The sequence below is a fragment of the Mustela nigripes genome, chromosome 4, assembly GCF_022355385.1.
Source record: "Mustela nigripes isolate SB6536 chromosome 4, MUSNIG.SB6536, whole genome shotgun sequence".
In the NCBI taxonomy this organism is placed as follows: domain Eukaryota; kingdom Metazoa; phylum Chordata; class Mammalia; order Carnivora; family Mustelidae; genus Mustela; species Mustela nigripes.
In genome coordinates, this window is record NC_081560.1 from 165,506,718 (window position 1) to 165,526,691 (window position 19,974).

The 19,974-nt window shown below is 45.3% G+C and overlaps 1 protein-coding gene across 2 annotated transcripts in view; it reads right to left on the reverse strand.

The window, feature by feature from the left end:
* Positions 1–1,124: 1,124 nt before the first annotated feature.
* Positions 1,125–19,974, reverse strand: part of ARMH3 (armadillo like helical domain containing 3) — a 183,819-nt gene continuing 164,969 nt past the window's right edge. For both annotated transcript variants that reach the window (XM_059398411.1, XM_059398412.1), the window contains exons 25-26: positions 5,032–5,148; positions 1,125–2,781 (exon numbers count right to left, since the gene is read on the reverse strand). In XM_059398411.1, the coding sequence (XP_059254394.1) occupies positions 2,689–2,781; positions 5,032–5,148 (210 nt within the window). In that variant the 3' untranslated portion in view covers positions 1,125–2,688. The remainder of the gene's footprint in view (positions 2,782–5,031; positions 5,149–19,974) is intronic.

The window sequence follows — 19,974 nt, forward strand, 5'->3', positions numbered from 1 at the left end:
CTCTGGGCTACATTCATTCTGAGGGTACCTTCTTCCCTGATCTAATGACCCCCATTGGCCCACCAGGAAGAAAAGGAAAAGAGTGAACCAGGTGCTTCTCAAGACATTCTTGTTCTTTTGCTCCTTCTTCCCTTTCAACTTTCCTGCCCTTCTCCCTTGTCACCTGCCCTGTCCTAGATTCCTTGTTTTCCAGATTTGGGGAGTGATTGATGTAGGGGATCGAGGTGAGGATACAGAGTGGGAAGGAAAAGCTCTTGGTATGAGGCCCCTTCCCTTGGCTTAGCTACTTTTCTGAAGCCAGGGGCTATCACTGAGCTGGGCTGCCTCCAACTCTCCCAGGAATGGCTACTGAGTGACTGAGCCTACTGGTCTGACCTTCCCCAGGATCTTCACTGGGCTGCGAGCACAAGAGCCCCAGCCCACCAGAAGGGACGGGGACAGTGTCTGGTGGGTCTAGATGGTGTGGTGGCAGTGTCCCATGTGATCCTCTCACCTGCCCAGTGGCTTCTCTGGAAGAGTGACCTGCTGAGACTGAAAGCTTCAAAAGTGACCCCAGCACATTTAATGTCTTCAATTGGATTTAATTTCTAAGCACTTGATTCAATTAGCTCAGCAGGAATTGTGGGAGGAGTTCAGGCATGAGAGGGGGACAAGCAGCTAAAAGAAGGGCTGTCTCTGCCCATGCTCCTCTGGCTCTGGAGGGTTCTCCACAGACCTGGCATAGACGCTGGGGCATAGACAGAGCATGTGCAGTCCCTTTAGGGGTTGAATTCTAGATACCGATAGGACTCCTGTTTGGAATTCTTAGAACGTATGTATGTCAGTGGACCAAGAGATGGGCTTTTATAATGGAGGGCAAGGAGTCCTTCACTACTGCTTCATGCCCTTGTTCATTTCATAGGAAAGGAATCCATAAGCAGGAAAGGCAAGGAAGGCCATACCTCTCTGAACATAACTGGCTTCCACTAGGGCCAGAAGACTTAGGAAGAGAGTGAGCATAGGCATGGGTCCCCTAGGCAGACTGGACCAACACCTGGGAGATGACCTTAATGCTGTCATTGAGAAACGAGGTCCGAGTAACAGAGATGAGAGAAAGAAACAAACAAAAGACGCTTAAAAGACCATCCCATACAAATCAATTTTAATAACTTCAACTTGCCATCAGCTTCCAGCTCCAGCTCCTCTAGAGTTTATCACTGTGGAGAACACTACATGCCCCAGGCTACCCCATCTAGTGTTCAATGACCCAACCGGATTGCTCAGGAATCTGCGTCTACACATGGCAGCATGCTGGTGGATTCTCTGGAACTAGCGCATATCTGCTCAGTGCTGGAACCACAGCTCTGGAAGGCAAGTATCCTAAAGAGATTTGAAGCTAAGTGGAATAGCAGCCAGGGAGGTCCCAGACCTGCTCTCACTGCTGGTTCCTGCACCTATTCCCAGTGTCTTCCTGTGCTGCTTGTTCCCTGTCAGCCCGAGGGCTTTAGAAAGTGCTTTAAAAGGGGGGAGATCTCAGAGCAGCTGCTACTTTGAAAGCAGCCACAGGGTAGGGAAAACCTGCAGTAGTCCAGTGGAGGCTGTCCAGAGGAGGAAACATGGGCCAACAGCTCCACCCAGAATATGGGTAGACAGAATGGCCTCGCCATGATGCTCACCTGGCCCCTTTCAGATGGAGGGTTCCCTGCCACCAGCAGGTTCTCTCCCTTCCAGGCACCAGACCACAGCAGGAACAGATTCCTCCCCAGAGGAAATTCTTAGGCAGGCTGGATGTAAACAACAGCCGGGTGAGGGGGCTGAGGGGGCGGAACAGTGGAGAGGAGCTCAGCAGAGGCAGGAGAGGCTCCCAGAGGAGAAGGTGATTGGGAAGGTGGGGAGGCTGCTGGAAAGGGAACCAGCAAAGTAGGCACCTGAGGGCTCCAGAAAACCTGTCAATGTTTATTTCACACACACACCCTAACGACAGTTTAAACCAGACTGAAAATTAAAAGCTAAGGTTGTGACCCTACAGTGCTGACCAATCAATGGGTTGGAAGGCAGGGGAGGTAATAGGTACTCCTGCTGCCAAGAATCAAATCCAGAAATTGGTGGCCGGACAGCAGGGCACTGGGCAGATTCTAATCTCCAGTCTCCCAGATTTAGAAAGTAGAAAAAAAGGTCCTCCATTCCTACACTACCTTGAGCTGAGCTAAGGGTCCTAACTATGGACAGAGTGCCTGCAGGTACAGGGGACACAGATTTCAATCCCAGCTCAGCCCCAGGCCCAAAGAAAGCAGAACTGACTCCATCTACATCTGAGAGTCTGTTTTTAGAAGCCTCGAAGAACCACTGACTCGTGGGATACTGGCATCATCCTAAGACTTGCCCCAACAGCTCCTGAAAATTAATCAGCAGCCACAATTTGTAATCTCAATTGGAAATGTGAGGGGGTATCCAGGGAGCCCATGCTGGAAGTCCCCATATTCTTGAAGGCTTCTCCCTGTGCCCACCCAAACCCTCCCCAAATAAGATTATCCCAGGTTTGCCCCCCGGCCCCTGCTGTCCAAGCTCCACTGAAGCACGGCCTTCACGGAGAGAACTCAGTATCTGTGTTATTCTCCAACCTTGGGGACTGCCCCTTTCCCCAGTCCCCCTCCAGCCCAGGAGCCTCATGGGTAAGGGCAGTCAGCAGCTGCTCAGATATGCGTGGCCTCAGGAGATAGTGGAGAATTCCTTGAGCAGGACTTCCTGGCTGAGTGTGTGGAAGGCCAGGTTTCTCCGGACGTTGGTGCTAATGGATCGAACCTGGGAAAGGGTTGGGGAAGGTGAGAGGGCACAAGCAGAGAGAAAAGAGGAGACGGTTGGTTACACACAACAGAGGGCAGTGCCTGAGGGACAAAGCCACGATTCAGTGCTACATGCTTCTCTCTTAGGAGATGAATCTTTAATAGCTATCATTTCTGCAGGCAAATGAGCAAATAGTTATGTTTCAGTGGAAGGAAAGAAGAGGGGCCAAGAGACGAAACTTTAGTGGATGTGAGAAGAGCGTCTGGGCACCTGAAGAAGTAGAGGTAAGCACAGACAGGGAAGGAGGTGGAGCTCAGACCTTTGTCTCTGCCTCAGCCAGGCCATGCAGAGGGGGACAAGGTCTGGTCAGTGGTCTGACAGAGGAGGAGAAAATGAGGCCAGAAAGTGAATTTCTGATCTTCTCACTCTTTCTTTGTATTCATCTACTTTTCTGGGTTGGAAAGAACATCTAGAGATACAGCCCCTGTTTGGCATAGATGGCAGGAGTACAATGCAAGGAGGCCAGTGACCGGAAACAGGTCATAGTTTGCGAGTCCCAGGCTTGGAAGCAGGACCCAGGTTTAACTCCCAGCCCAGTAGTCTTTCCAAACCACAAAGAAGCGCCCGTGCTTTAGAGGAAAGATGGGCATACCCCTGCTCTGTCCCCACTGCTCCCCTCACGCTTTCTCCCCACACACTGAGACCCCTGCGGGAAGTGTCACCTGCATCAGTGGAGAAAGAACCTGTGGAGAAGGAGTCAAAGGGCCAAACTTCCTACTCTGAATGGGTTCTAGGAGGAATCCACTGCACTTCTATTTCATGGGAAATAGAAGTGAATGCTGTATGAGAGACAAAGGAGGGAAAAAGGAGAAAAAGTATGTGGATTTACCCTGGGTCCCAAAGGCCAGGGAGCTTTCCTCCAATTCCAGCTTAGCTATGGAAAATGTAATGAAGTCATCAGGCAGGAGGCAGAGGAAAGGGTAGCCTGGCAACCAGCAGGCAGCTCAAGGTCATTAGCTCCGAGTGGGACCAGACCCTCTTTGCTCCCTTGTGTCAGAGGTACAGATATAAGGAAAACTGAGTCAGGTGAAGCTAGTACCAAAGGGCCAGACACAGAGCTCCCCTCTCTCCTCTACACTCTTTTCATCTCCAATGTCCTACCCTCTTTGTGAAGTCTGGTCCCCCGGTAAAACCCCCATATCAACTTAAAGACTTGCCATGCGCCCTGTAAAAATGTTAGACTCTGCTCTCTTTATATTAATGGCTTCTGCCTGTTCCCAATTCACTCACTTCCAGAGACCTTCCTCACCCTGGGGAAGTCCAAAATCTCAGGACTCTCATGTCAGGGTCAGAGTTGGGCTGTATTTAGCACAAGACAGATAATCTACAATCCAGCACCTTCATCACAAACTTGGCATGGGGAAGTAAAAGGTCTCGTCTGAGGTGCGTTCTACCCGAGCAGTGGGAGGGCTGAGCTACGGGAAGGAGGTACAGTGTGTCCTGGTCCCAGACACAATGTTCACTTACAACCAGGCAGGTGGAGTGACAGGACTGAGACAGGCAGGCCTAGCTCCGCCCCCGGCCTCCCCAGCAGCTCTGAGCAGAGGGCAGGAGAGAGACCACCAACAGGGAGAGCCTGGTTCTGTGGCAGAGCTGACTAGGAGGTGGAGTAGGAGGCAGAGCAAATGCTCACTGGCTCCAGGTGGCCAAGGGTGGGGGCTGCAGAAAGCTGAGTGATTGAAAGGGGGGGGCGGGGGTAGGGGTGAAGACTGGAGAACTAGATTGGGGGGCGGGGGGGGGGGGCGCGCATTCAGACCAGGAGCCAGTTAGGAATTTAGGAAGAAGTGATTGCATAAGGAGGAGAAGAATCAATGACTCTCATTAGTTGCCTGGAGGACAGGATAAGGAGTAATGAGCCAAAGCTGCCACTGGGAACACGCGTCAAACCCCAGGCCCAGCTGGAGCTGTTCAAGGGCTGTCTCCATGGCCGCAGAAGAGAGATGGATGGGCAACGCTGCCTCAGAGAGTCCTAACCCTCACCCTTCCCTGCCTGGCACCAGTACCCTGGGGAATATCTTCTCTCACTGCCTGGTCCTGGGCTACTTTGGAAGAGAAGTGGTACACCCAATCTCAGCAGACCCCTCAAGTTTTATTTCACCAGCCTTTGGCAAACTGTGTTCCCCAGATGCACACCTGCACAATATAACCCACTGGCTGGGAAAGGGCCCTCAAAACACACAGGCAGGGATGGAGGCGGGGCAGACTCACCAGCTCTTTGAAGAAGGCAGCTTCCTTGTGCTGCTCTGAGTAGCGCTCATACTGGTCCAGGCCATCCTGTAGCTTCAGTGTGAGCGTGTCATAGTTGGCTCGTACTACCTCCAGCACCTGGGGGAGGTCAAGGGCCAAGCAGGACTTAGGCCATTCAAAGCCTAGGTCACTCAGTCCCCACACCCCTCCTGTTGCCCTGCTGGGTTGGAGTCAGTCTGGAGCAATACCTCCAAAGACTATGCTCACTATTTACCACCCACAAGAAAGTCTGGACACACAGAGCAATTCCTCAGGTTTCTGGGACCATTTATTTATTTATTTTTTAAGATTTTATCTACTTACTTGAAAGCACACAAACAGGGTGAGCAGCAGAGGGAGAGGGAGAAGCTGGCTCCCTGCCGAGCAGGGAGCCCAATGTGGGGCTCGATCCCAGGACTCTGTGATCATGACCTGAGCCAAAGGCAGATATTTAACTGACTGAACCACCCAGGCGCCCTTTGGTACCATTTTCTAATTTCTTCTATTCCTGGCTTTTCCTCACCCGTCCCACAGGGCCAGCAAGGCTCTTTACTCGGGATATGGTAAAAGAGCACGAGAAGAGGTGCCAGAACAGTGAGTGTCTGAGCTCAGTAGCATCCTGACACCATCAGTGTGTTCTCAGCCATATCCTGCAGCTTTCTCTGGCCAGGTTGTCACAGTTGCTGAGTAAGACTTTGCCAATGTCTCCTTTTTCCCTTTCTGGGAACCACATTTCTCCAGTCCCGGGATGTTCCTCAGCACCATCTGCCACTTGTTTTCATCTCTCCATGCCAACTCAGTCTTCCCATCCATTGCCTGGATGGAACTTTTAGGCCTTCCAGGCTTGGGATGTTAAGGGATACTTTCCTGACTAAGCTAGAGCTGACTGCACCTTTTGTTGTGATAAGGGCTCTCTCCCCTTTCCCTAACTTTCTGTGGGGGTGGGTGGATTCAGACCTCCACTGACTCCAGGAACCGTGGACCTCTGTGGTTCCAAAAGGAAGTTCTGATGTGACTTCAATTGTTAAGAACATGAAGTAAAGGTAAGGACAGTTAGGGGAAAAGGCACTACATCAAGACAGAAGTGAGTTGGGCAGAAAGGCGAGACCAGGGAGATGGGAGATGGAACGAGTGTTTATTCACCGGGGTAATCTGGGTGCTAGCTATTTTGTAACTTGATCTGACTAGGGAGGGAAGTCTATGATGTCATGGAGAGCTCCCAGCTCAGTAAGGAACTTGGGAGGAATGAGTGAGGCTTAATGTTTTTTTTAAGATTTTATTTATTTATTTTCCAGAGAGAGAGAAAGCGTACAAGGAGCAGGCAGGGGCAGGCAGAGGAAGAAGCAGGTTCCCCTTTGAGCAAGGAGCCTGATGCAGGACTCGATCCCAGGACCCTGGGATCATGACCTGAGTTGAAGACAGATACTCAACTGACTGAGCCACCCAGGTGTCCCATTGTGAGGCTTCTTCTTCTTCTTCTTCTTTTTTTTTTTTTTAAGATTTTATTTATTTTATTTGATAGACAGAGATCACAAATAGGCAGAGGTAGGCACAGAGAGAGGAAAGGAAGCAGACTCCCTGCTGAGCAGAGAGCCCAATGTGGGGCTTGATCCCAGGACCCTGGGATCATGACCTCAGCTGAAGGCAGAGGCTTTAACCCACTGAGCCACCCAGGCACCCCGAGTCTTAATTCTAACAGAAGGCAAGGAGAAAAATAGAGTCAGGACTGGTCAGAGGGACTGAAGACTGCCTCTTGAGGGGGCACAAAGTACCTCCGGGCTGTTCTCACCAATTCAGTCTTATGCTAGGATACACTTCACTTGGTAGCAGACACTTCTGTCTGCCAAGAATTTCTGAGGGGAGAGTAATGATGGAGAACACAGGGAAGGATGTGTCCTCGAGTCTGGGGGAAAGGGACAGCTAGGGCAAAGGTCTGGCCTAGGTTCCAGGTTCAGTCTCCTTTCCTCCAGACACGCAGCTCCTCAAGGTCATTCTGCCTGGCTGTGACCCACAGACCCTATTATCAGCTGGCTCCTTCGCTTTTAATTCCATTTGTCAGCTCTGTCAGCAGGAGGACCGGTACTCAGCAGTGGCAGTCACCCACAGGATAATCCAGCTCTCTCATGCACGCGGGCTGTGCTTGCAGCCAAAATACTTAGAGCCAAAGTCTTGATCCAGAACTGAATGTCTCAAACCCCCCAAAAAGGAAGATGGAACTGCCCCCAGGAACCAGACAGAACAGAATAATACATGCTTCCTTAACCCTGAACTCTGGGCAGCTTCAGCAATGCCAATGACCCAGCATCCCGGGCTCAGCCTTTTGTAAGGGATATCAGGTTAAGGCAAAAACCATGCTAAAGCCAATTCTGAGAAGAAGGTGCAGCATGTCAAGAGATACTATATATCCTGAGAGCCTCAGGCTTAGGTCATGCTGCCCTGATCACCTGGGCTTTCTCTTCTTGCCATGGCCAAGTGGAAGGTCTAAGATCTCACTCAGAACAGGGATTTTTCACTTCTCAATAAATTTGGCTTTTGCCAGAAGAATTTAGTTCAATTTTTTAAGGGAGGTGAAAGCAGAGAACGTCCTTAAGCTATCAGTTCTTTGGAAGAAAACCAGAGGCCTGGCTGGACTTAGTGCATGATTTCAGCCGTCCTCTTATCCAGGTCTTCCCTTCTTCTTTTTTTAACCACAGGTAAGTTGCCCTTCAGTTCATTCAGCCTTTTCCATCTCCCACTCTATTCACCTCTCTTAAATCCCCAGGAGAAGATGATATTCTAAGTTTAGGTCTGGGCCCTAGCCCACCTGGGACTCTGGAACACTAAGCTTCTTACTTTCTTCTTCTAGGACTTTGCTTTCTGTAGCTTCAGACTTCAGGAGCACATCCCATTTGGGCTTCCCATTCCACAATGGCATGGGATGTGGCAGAGGGCAGTACTCAGGCAGAAGGCAATCTCCCAGAGTGCTTGTACCTTAGGTTTTTTTTTTTTTAAAGATTTTATTTATTTATTTGACAGAGAGAGATCACAAGTAGACAGAGAGGCAGGCAGAGAGAGACAGGGAAGCAGGCTCCCTGCTGAGCAGAGAGCCCGATGCGGGACTCGATCCCAGGACCCTGAGATCATGACATGAAGACAGTGGCTTAACCCACTGAACCATCCAGGCGCCCCTGTACCTTAGGTTTTACCACAATTTGCAATCTCAGTCTCTGGCTTCCTGGCCATTCCAAAAGTCCTTCCCCATTTCATCAGGTAACACTCTTATCTACCAAGTGCAAGCCCACCTTCTGTCATCAGGCTGTTGGGCTTGTGGGCTTCCTGGAACCATGCCCACCACCTCAACTCAAGGTAGTCCCCCCAAAGCAGAAAAACAGTAACAAGCCACAGGCTCTCTAAGGAGTCCTTACACCACTACATATGGTCCTCAGTAGACAGAAGCCTGGGTTCTGGCAAGGGACCTACCAGAAAGAGAACTTAACTGGGAATCCCACTCTTACTATGGATCTTAGACAATTTACCTAACCTCTTTGAGCCTCAGACTGTATCTCTCTACAAAATGGTATTTTTTAATATTTTATTTATTTATTTGAGAGAGAGAGCACAAGTGGGGTGAGGGGAAGAGGGAGAAGCAGGCTTCCTGAAGCAGGACTTGATCCTGGAACTCCTGAATTATGACCTGAGCTAAAAGCAGATGCTCAACTGACTTAGCCACTCAGGTATCCATATAAAATGGAATTTGAACTCACCTTCCTAAAAGCACATGGGAATAAACATTTTGATTCCTCAAAGTAACATAAAACTGATAAAAACATTATCATCCCAATGGCTACACAGCTACCTGGACAGCTCATGGGACTCGAGAGGAACTGTCTTCATAGCCCAGGGAGTACTACTTACCTACTTCAAACTAACCCAAGGAACCTATGTGTATAAATAATTCTTCATCACAAAGGAACAGCTTCTGGATTTAAGTGGAAGACACAAATGGCCTCAGTTTCAAAGATCATATGCCCTCTTCTTTGCCTTGAAACACTCTGCCTCAGGTAAGGGAAGAACAAAATGGGAGTGGGAAAGGGACCTAAACCCCTCCTCTAAGGTCTCTAGAGGAGAAGGGCCTGACCTAGGCTTTAAGGTCAGAGAGACATAAATTTTGGTCCCCTATCAACCACTAGTGAGCTAATGTAAGCTTATACACATTACTTAATCTCTTTGAGCCTCAGTTTTCTTATCTGTAAAATGGGGATAACATTACCTACCCTATACCCTTATAAAGCTGATATAAGGATGATATGAGATGACGGTCCAGTGTCTGGCACATAAGGAATATCTAATAAATGGTTACTAATTTTACAATGAAAAGTTCTTTCTGTTGACAATAGATATCTGGTAGTTCTTATCCCCAGATAGTTCTAACCACAAGCCAGGAGATAGGGCCTTGTATGCCTTCATTCAGATTCTGGTAAAGAAGAAACCTAATTTCTCTATTCAATATGAAAGCAGGCTTCCATAATGACCCTACATCCTGAGTGTAACTGGCAATGCATTAACTAGAAGTCAAAGAATGTCCAGTACCCACTGCTTAACAATCTTGGTATAATGCAAGAGGATAAAGGTTAAAGGAAAACTGAGAGAGATGCCCAGAGAGGCCAGTTTTGCGTAATATAGGTTGTGAAGCTCCTGGCCATATCAGGATCAGGAGGGAGAGAGATCCCAGTGCACAAACTTTATTAAAAAAAAAAAAAAAAAAGTTCAAATTGCTGAAGAGGTTTCAGACACACACACACCTTTCCCCAAGCACAATGATAGGCATTCCCCACAGACTATTCAGTAGCCTGTGCCCCATTTTTTTTTTTTTTAACAGAGCCTTTGAAATGGAAAGTAACTTCTAGCCTAAAGATAGCAGCAAAGGAGTATCACCAATGGAAAAGTTCCTGGCAAATGGCTATCCAATCTTGATGTCAGAAGTCTATGCCTTGTGCCTGAAAAGCTGCTTAGTCTCAAATATCTGGTGGACTGAATTCCCAGAATGAAAATTAGCAGACAACTAAGTAGTAGGATATGACCTGACAGCAAACTTGTGTTCGTTTCCTTCTCAGTCTGAACTGACACCTACAGTGTAACCTATCTGGGCAGAGTATGTTTAAGGCTGCCACCAGCCCACTTCTGGCCAGGGCAACATGTAAGGCTTTCCCTAGAAACCAGGCTGCCAAATGAGGATGAAACCACAAGATGACAATAGAGACTTCTTATAGAATAGGAAATAAACATGGAATGTATCAAGAGTGCAGTGGGATGTAATAGAAAGGGGCTACAGAGTTAGAGGAACCTGGGTTCCTATCTTGGTATCATCATCTAGTATTCATATGACCTAGATCTGTCTAAACTTTAGTTTCTTTATCGGTGGAAACAGTCATCATCATACAATTTTTTCTGATATTATAAAGATTAAAGATAACATATGAAATAAACATAAAAATATAAATCATAAGATCCAGCCAACATAAGGTACCAAAGAATGAAGGCTATTGAGATTGAAACAAAAAAAGAAACAGACGTAAGAAACACCTGATGCAAAAAAAAAAAAAAAAAAAAAAGAAACACCTGATGCATTTGAATAAGATGAATGAATGAAATGGTGGCCAAGAAGGTCCAGAGCTCTCACTAATATATAAAGAGAGTGATATGGAAGGCAACCATACCTCTTTTTGCCAAAGTGTTAACATGGAAACAGAACCATAGGAATAATAGTTCTGGAAGGGAACCTCTGAAATCACCTACCTCATCCATGGCCCTCATTTCACAGATGAAGAAACACATATCCAGAAAGATTGTAAAGTACCCAAAAACACAAAGCTGGAATTAGGCAAGACAATCTTCTGACTCCCAATCCAGTGCTCTTCCTGTACTGGTAAGCTAGTTTAACCTGGGGCACATTCCTTAGTTTACAGGCTAAGCTTCATTTTCCAGAGAACAAACATTCAAGGAATTCATACTCACTCCTAAGAAGTGGGAAGCGTGATCTGTAGAGAGCTGGAAAGGTAACCTGGTGAAAGCCTGGTTTGATGCTTACGTTTTCATTACTACCAGGTTCCTCAGGGCCTCAGGGCTTGTCAGTTTCCACCAATAGCAGCTGCAGATCCTGCTCAGCCCTACTATAGTTGGTATCTACTACCACCAAAATGTACAGACCACTCCAAACTCAGTATCAGCAAAATCTAGTTTGGGTTGCTATTTTATTTTTATTTTTATTATTATTATTTTTATTTTAAAAGAGAGAGAACACAGGCATGAGGGGCAGAGAGAGAAGGAGAGAGTATCTCAGACTCTGCCCTGAGTACAGAGCCCACACAGGACTTGCTCTCACGACTCTAAGGATCATGATCTGAGCCAAAACCGAGAGTCGGATACTCAACCAACTGCACCACGCAGGCACCCCTGGGTTGCTATTTTAATTATTTAATACTCATTTAGAAGCCTGAAATACAAAGGTCTTTAATCTTCCATGGGCTTTCTTTGGCTGCAGCCATCAGATGGGTCTCCAGGCTTGGGACTCGGGGTGTTAAAAAGATTCAATGAGGGGCACCTAGGTGGCTCACTCAGTTAAGTGCCTGCCTTTGGCTCAGGTCATGATTTCAGGGTCATGGGATAGAGTCCCATGTTGGGCTCCCTGCTGGGCCTCCCTGTTCAGCAGGGAGTCTGTTTCTCCCTCTCCCTGACTCTCTTTCCCTGCTCATGCTTGCTCTCTCTCTCTCTCAAATAAATAAAATCTTAAAAAAAAAAAAAAAAGATTCAATGAATACCTTCTATGATGTGAACCCTCCCTTCCCCCCTTTTTAGGTAAGCTCTATGGCCAACAGAGGGCTCAAACTCATGACTCCAATGGGATCAAGAGTCACAGGCTCCACCCACTAAGCCAGCCAGGGGCCCCAGAATACATTCTACAATGAATGCTCATACCTCAAGGCCAATTTTCCATTCTCTGAAAGAGACTGTTACCACCCTGTTCCCACTTCCATGCCCTTCTGCTTTAACCCCTAATCATGAGAAATTAATCTCTGGATGATTTGAAACATATAGTAATTATGAGGAGGAAAGAGATAAAGGCTTTTCAGAGGATTTTCATGATAATCTCCATCTATCTCTCCCACTGGACTCTGGCTATTTGCTCTATTTCAAATGTTTATTCACTAGTTAGAGAATATGATTTTTTTGGCTCCGTTTCTTTTTCTCCGTAAGGTGGGAAGAGACAGCTTGAGAGATCAAACTCTGATACCACAAGCAAGAACATCACCGGGCGTAAATCTGCGTTATTACCTTTACTTCTTTCTCTCAGGGCTTGAGAGAGCTTACCAGCTACTGCTATTCTATGAGCTGATGATAGAGAAATAATCAAAGAATTTGGTCCATAGCAAGTTCTTGGGAAATGAAATTCATCCCCTGCAATGGTTCCACCTTTGGGACAAACCTCTCCTGGTCTCCACAGAACCAAGAAGATTTGACTAAAAAGGTTTGCTCTCCATGCCACCTGTCTAAACTGTTCACTGCTCTAGCATAATGCCAGATCTCTAAAGAAAGAGTGCTGAGTAGAATAGGCCTTCAACAACAATCAGTGGCACATGGACTGCTAGGGGGGAGAGAAGCAGCCACGTAGCTGCAGGCAGTTAGTATGGTAAAAGCAGGCTAAGATCTCCCTCTCATAGTCCCTGGAAGAACACAGGTAAGTCAGCCAGGAAGTCAGAAAACTTTTTCCTTCTACTACCCAGTAAAATTCCTCAAACTCAAAGGGAGAGGGCCTTTCCTCTAAAAATGAGAATGACTAGGGTGCCTGGGTGGCTCAGTTGGTTGAGCAACTGCCTTTGGCTCAGGTCATGATCCTGGAGTCCTGGGATGGAGTCCCACATCGGGCTCCCTGCTCGGAGGGGAGTCTGCTCTTCTTCTCACCTCTCCACTCTTACACAGTCTCTAAATAAATAAATAAAATTTAAAAGGGGGGGCTTTCTTTAAAATAAATAAATAAATAAATAAATAAATACGAGAATGACCTATTCAAGGCATTGCTTAGCTCCCTTCTCTGAATCTGTTATAGAACCAAAATGCTCTGTAAAATTTGGCAGGAAACTGAAGAGAAATTGGAGGTCTGATCTTTCATTTTTCTCTGAAAGGACCTAATCTATGTAGCCAACCATCCTTCCCTGACTTTCCCCAAACCAGACCTTCCCCACACCTGGTGATGTGTCTCCCAATGAGGAACAACCCTCTCTTCTTCCAGAAGCAATAAAGGTCTGTCCCTAACCTTGCGATCTCACCAGTGTAAGGACAGCCTCTCGGTGGCACTCTCACAGTTAAGTGGTGCCCTGGTCAGGTGCTGGATTGCAAGAAAGCAGAATGCAGATGATAAAGAAGCAAAAAGACAATTCTTCCTCTGCCCTAACTCATATTTATTCTTCCAAATTCAGAACAAGGTAAACAAGAAGCACAGCAAAGATGTTTGCCAAGTAAAGACCTTGATGGGTCACTACTGGGTCTAGCTGTATTTGGTCCCTGGAAAAGAGTTTCAACCAACAGCTACTAATTTTCAAAAGAACATAGGAGTATGGCTGTATTTCACTCTCATGTGGAATTTAAGGAACACAACAAAAAAATGAATAGAGGGAAAAAAAGAGAGACAACCCAAAAAACAGACTGCTAACTAGAAGAGAACAAACTGTTGGTTGCCTGAGCGGGGGTGGGTCGGGGGTTGGTGAAATAGGAGAACGGGATTAAGAGGACACTTATCATTTTTTTTTTTTAAGATTTTATTCATTCATTTGAGAGAGAAAGCACATGAGGTGGGAGGGTCAGAGGGAGAAGACGACTCCCCGCTGAGTGGGTAGCCAGATGTGGGACTCAATCCAGGACTCCAGGATCATGACCTGAGCTGAAGGCAGACACCCAAATGACTGAGCCACCTAGGCGCCTGAGAGGACACTTATCTTTTTTTTTTTCTTAATTAACATATAACGTATTATTTGTTTCAGGTGCACAGGTCTGTGATTTGACAGTCCTACACAATTCACACTGCTCACCACAGCACATACTCTCCCCAATGTCCATCACCTAGCCACCCCATTCCGCCTACCCCCCTCCCCTCCAGCAACCCTCAGTGTTTCCTGAGATTAAGAGAGGACACTTTTCTTGATGAACACTGAATAATATATGACACTGCTGAATCACTACGATATACACCTGAAACTAAAGTAACACTGTATGTTAATTATATTGGGGGGGGGGGAGTATGACTCTAGAGTCAGCCTGCCCAAACTCAACCTAGCTCTACCACTTACTAGCAGGTTAGCCTGGGTGAGCCTTGGTTTCCTCATCTGTAATATGAGGATTATAATAATGTTCTTCAGAGAGAAATACAATAGATATAAAGTGCCAGTCATATCACCTGACACACAGAGAATGCTTTACATTATTAAGATTCTCTTTAATTTTAATATAACTCTACGAATAACTGCTTTTTGTTTTTCTTTTTTAATTCAATTATTTAACTTATTTTTTTTAAAGATTTTATTTATTTATTTGACAGAGAGAGATCACAAGTAGGCAGAGAGGCAGGCAGAGAGAGAGGTAGAAGCAGGCTCCCCTCTGAGCAGAGAGCCCGATGTGGGGCTCGATCCCAGGACCCTGAGATCATGACCCAAGCCGAAGGCAGGGGCTTAACCCATTGAGCCACCCAGGCGCCCCTATTTAACTTTTTTTTAAAACAATCTTTCATCTCTCTCTCTCTCTCCTTTTAAAGATATTTATTTTATTTGAGAGAGAGAGAGAGAGCGCATAGCAGAGGGAGATGGGACGGGGCTCAATCCCAGGACCCTGGGATCATGGCCCAAGCCAAAGGCAGAAGTTCAATGAACTGAGTCACCCAGGAGCCCCATAACATATAGTGTATTATTAGAAATAACTGCTTTTTAGAACCTGAAATTTCAAGCTTTGTCATAAATGAGCAAACTTTCCCCTCCCCCACTTTCTGAAAGAGATTATAGGCTTCCCAAAGAGGGATTTCCTGTGGAGGAAAGAATGTGTGAGGCAGAGTGGCAGGTCCTCTCCTGGAGAAACAAACATGCTACTACCACTGATTTCCTTACTGAAACTGTGTCACAGCTAGATTCTCAGCCCCCTGAAGGAAAAGACCCTGTGTTACATTACAGATTTTCCACAATGCCTAACAGAGTCCTAAGAAACAGCAAACACTGAACATGCTTGTGGACTAATTTAGTAACACTTAGGCCCAACCAAAAAGGAAAGGAATTTCTCATCAAGGTCATACCATAAGATTAGATTTAGACCATCACAGTATACCCGGCATTCTTCTCAGCATTCTGATCGGCTTCTAAAGCCTCAGAACCAAGTCCTGCCTTTAAGGAGTGAACAAGCAAAATGGGGATTCAAGATAAACCACCTTGGACGGACAGACCCACAAAGAGAAGCACATGCAGGATGGAGCCAGCAGTGCTTAGTGTGGTTTGGAATCAGCTGCAAAACTAACAGTGCGAGCGTCACACCTTTTAAAATAGGGAAAACGCAAGAATCCAAGATCTCTCTTCTTTTGTCCTCCATCTCCTCCGCTTTACATTACTCTGTCAGTTATTTCTGAGTGCAAAAATTTGCACCAGTGTAGTAGGGCCCCTGAAACGGCAGCCGCCGGGAGGCCGTTAGCTCTGATAAGTCTGTGACTCTGGCATTGACAGCCTAGGCTCTGTCAGGTCTTACCACCTGAGGGCAGACTGGTTAGGCTCAGCCCTGACGCTGAGAAAGTAAGTCCTGCACAAGAGATGAGCAAAATGTTAAAAAGGTGAGTAAGAGGGCGCCTGGGTGGCTTAGTGGGTTAAGCTGCTGCCTTTGGCTCAGGTCATGATCTCAAGGTCCTGGGATCGAGTCCTGCATTGGGCTCTCTGCTCAGCAGGGAGCCTGCCTCTCTCTCTCTGCCTGCCTCTCTGTCTACTTGTGATCTCTCTCTGTCAAATAAATAAATAAAATCTTAAAAAAAAAAAAAAAAGGTGGGTAAGAATATTACTTTACTTCCCAAACACACAATCTATAGCTTCGATTTCTCAAATCAGGTTTGACCCATTCTAAACTGTCCTTTTGAGGTGTGTTCAATTTAGCAATGAATTTCAACTGCACATTCTCAGCTCAACTGTGCAAGGTAGTCATTAGATAACTGTCCAAAACAATCTAAGCAGATACACCGGTGTTCTTTGAATAGCCAGGTTCAGAGTCTTGCTGAGCTATTTTTAGCACTTTTTTGCATACTGTAACTAACAGATTTGCATCTCAGAAGATGAGGAGAAGAAACAATTAGGTTCAGGAGCTCCAAGACTAACTAGTGCCCAGAGAAGACTGTTTATTTCCTTCAGATACCGTTTGCTTAACCTTCTCTTATACAGGGCAAAGCCTATCCATCAAGACCTGGCCTAAAAGGGACACAGTGATCAAGTACACAGTTAAAAGGACAAAATATCAGCTATGCAAGAGCTTCATGTTTCAGTTCTCTTTGTTGTTTTGAGATTTGGGAGTAAGCTTGTATAAATCATCAAAACTATTTAATAAAGGCAACAAAATCTAGCACTCAACTACATAATACTGACAATGCCTAATATCCAATAAAAAATTACCAGACATGTAAAATGGTTCTTTTGGTTAGAAGGGAGCATTACTCAAATGAAACAGACCCAGATATGAGATACTGGAATAAAAGAAAGGACATTTAAATAACTATTATAGGGGAGCCTGGTGGCTCAGTGAGTTAAGAGTCTGACTCTTGATTTTGGCTCAGGTCACGACCTCACAGTCATGAGACTAAGCCCTGTGTTGGGTTACTGTGTTGGGTTACTCCATGCTGAGCATGGAGCCTGCTTAAGACTCTCTCTTTCTGGAGTGCCTGGATGGCTCAGTGGGTGAGGCATCCGACTACTGATCTCAGCTCAGTTCATGATCAGGTCCTGAGATTAAGTCCCATATCAGGCTCAGTGGACAGCCAGAGTCTCTGCTAGTTTCCTCTCCTTCCCCTCTGCCCCTCCCCCTGCTCCCTTGTGTAAGTGTGTGCACACTCTAAAACACATTAAATCTTTAAAAAGAAAACTCTCTTCCTCTTCCCTCCACACCTCTAAAATAAAAAGAGCTATTATAGGGCACCTGGGTGGCTAAGTCCTTGATTGTCTGCCTTCAGCTCAGGTTACCCAGGTCGTGATCCCAGGATCCTGGGATGGAGCCCCTCATCGGGCTCCCTGCTCAGCGGGAAGCCTGCTTCTCCCTCTCCCACTCCCCCTGTTTGTGTTCCCTCTCTCACTGTGTCTCTCTGTCAAATAAATAAAATCTTTAAAAAAAAAAAAAGATGGGGCACCTGGGTGGCTCAGTGGGTTAAAGCCTCTGCCTTCGGCTCAGGTCATGATCCCAGTGTCCTGGGATCCAGCCCTGCATCGGGCTCTCTGCTCAGTGGGGAGCCTGCTTCCTCCTCTCTGCCTACTTGTGATCTGTCTGTCAAGTAAATAAATAAAATCTTAAAAAATAATAATAATAAATAAATAAATAAAAATAAAATAAAATAAAGATATTGTAAATGTGTTCAAGTATTTAAAAATGTCCATGAATATAATAAACAAAATGGAAGATGTAAAGGACAACATAATAAAATCACTGAGAATTAGTACTACAGAATATCAAAAGCAGCCAGAGGGGAAAAATATATTATATGGAGAGGGAAAAAAGAGAAGAATTCACATTTCTTGTCAGAAACTATATAAACCAGAAAACAACAAAATACTATCTGTGCCCCCAAAAATGAACTGTTAAGATAGAATTCTTTTTTTTTTTTTTTAAAGATTTTATTTATTTATTTGACAGACAGAGATCACAAGTAGGCAGAGAGGCAGGCAGAGAGAGAGGAGGAAGCAGGCTCTCCGCGGAGCAGACAGCCTGATGCGGGGCTCGATCCCAGGACCCTGGGATCATGACCTGAGCTGAAGGCAGAGGCTTTAACCCACTGAGCCACCCAGGTGCCCCTTAAGCTAGAATTCTATATCCAGCAGCATATCCTTCAGAAATGAGGGTGAAATACAGATCTTTTCAAATAGTCTGAGAGAATATGTTGCCAAAAGTCCTGCACTACAGAGATGTTAAAAGAAGTCCTTCTGGCAGAAGGAAAATTACTTTATCTGGGTCTGTAAATAGGAATGAAGAACATTGGAAATGGCAAATACATGGATAAACACAAAATACTTTAATATAAATTTTAAAATGAGAAAAAAGGTAATTGACTCTTTAAAGCAAAAAATAATAGCACTGTGGGAATTCCTATGTTGTGTGCATTCCTCCATGTGCCTATGTACACTATTAAATTTGGTTTTTCTCCTGTTTAAGAAATAATAATACTAATAGCAATGTATTTATAAGACCTGGAAGAAAATTTATAAATGACAACACTAGTACACAGGGAGCAAAGAGAAACAAATGATTGCAAGGTTATTACATGTTACATGAAGTCATATATAACATTACTTTGAAGGTACATTGTGATAAATTAAAGAGCAACCACTAAAAACCAAATGAAGAGGTACAGCTATAAAGTCAACAGTGGACATAAAATATACTAAAAGACACACAGTTAATCCAAAAGAAGGCAGAAAAGAAAAAAAAGGACAGGTGGAGAAAAAGGAAAAAAAAAAAACCAGTAAAACGGCAGATTTTAACTCAGCCATACTGATAAATAAATTAAATGTAACACTTCAATCAAAAGACAGAGACTGTCAGATTGGACATAAAATTAAGATCCAACTTTGGGTTGTCTAAAGGAAATTCACCTAAAATATAAAGACACAGGTTGAAAGTGAAAAGATGGAGAAAGATATCCTTCTGAAGACATTAATTAAAGTAGAATTGCTATTGTAATATCTGACAAAGGAGACTTCAAACATGGGTGGCTCAGTTGGTTAAGCATCTACCTTTGGCTTAGGTCATGATCCCAGGGTCCTGAGATCCAGCCCCAGGTCGGGCTCCCTGCTCAGCAGGGAGTCTGCTTCCCCCTCTCGCTCTGTGCTTGTGCACTCGGTCCCATGACCCTGAGATCATGAACTGAGCCAAATCAAGAGTCCACACTTAACTGACTGAGCCACCCAGGTGCCCCAATCCTATGGGCAATTAAAGGGAAAAAGGATATAGGCTATATATATGAACAACTTGTGCCAATAAATTTAACAACACATATTAATAAATAACTTCCTTGATTGGGACGCCTGGGTGGCTCAGTTGGTTAAGCAGCTGCCTTCGGCTCAGGTCATGATCCCGGCGTCCTGGGATCGAGTCCCACATCGGGCTCCTTGCTCAGCAGGGAGCCTGCTTCTCCCTCTGCTTCTGCCTGCCATTCTGCCTGCCTGTGCTCGCTCTCTGCCCCTCTCTCTCTCTGATAAATAAATAAAATCTTTAAAAAAAAAAAATAAATAAATAAATAAATAAATAACTTCCTTGAAGACATAAATGACTAAAACTGGCTCAAGAACACGTAGAGAACCTGACTATCTCTAAATTTATTAGAGAAACTGAATTAATAATTAAAATATTTCTCCCAGGGAAACCCTCTGCCTACAGCTCCCCCAGCCTGTGCACTCACTCTCTCTTTGACAAATAAATAAATAAAATCTTAAAAAAAAATGCTTCCCACAGAAGTATATTGATATATGCAATTTACTTTGAAACACATAAAAAAATAAGATGAATTGATGGAGGGCCACTTACGGATCAGGTATGTGATAAAATACAGTAAAGTGTAAACGACAGAATCTAGGTGGTGATTATATTGATATTCACTGTGTAATTTTTTCATCTTTACTGTGTATTTTCAATTTTCTTTCTTTCTATTTTTTTTTTTGAGAGAGAGAGAGAGAGAGA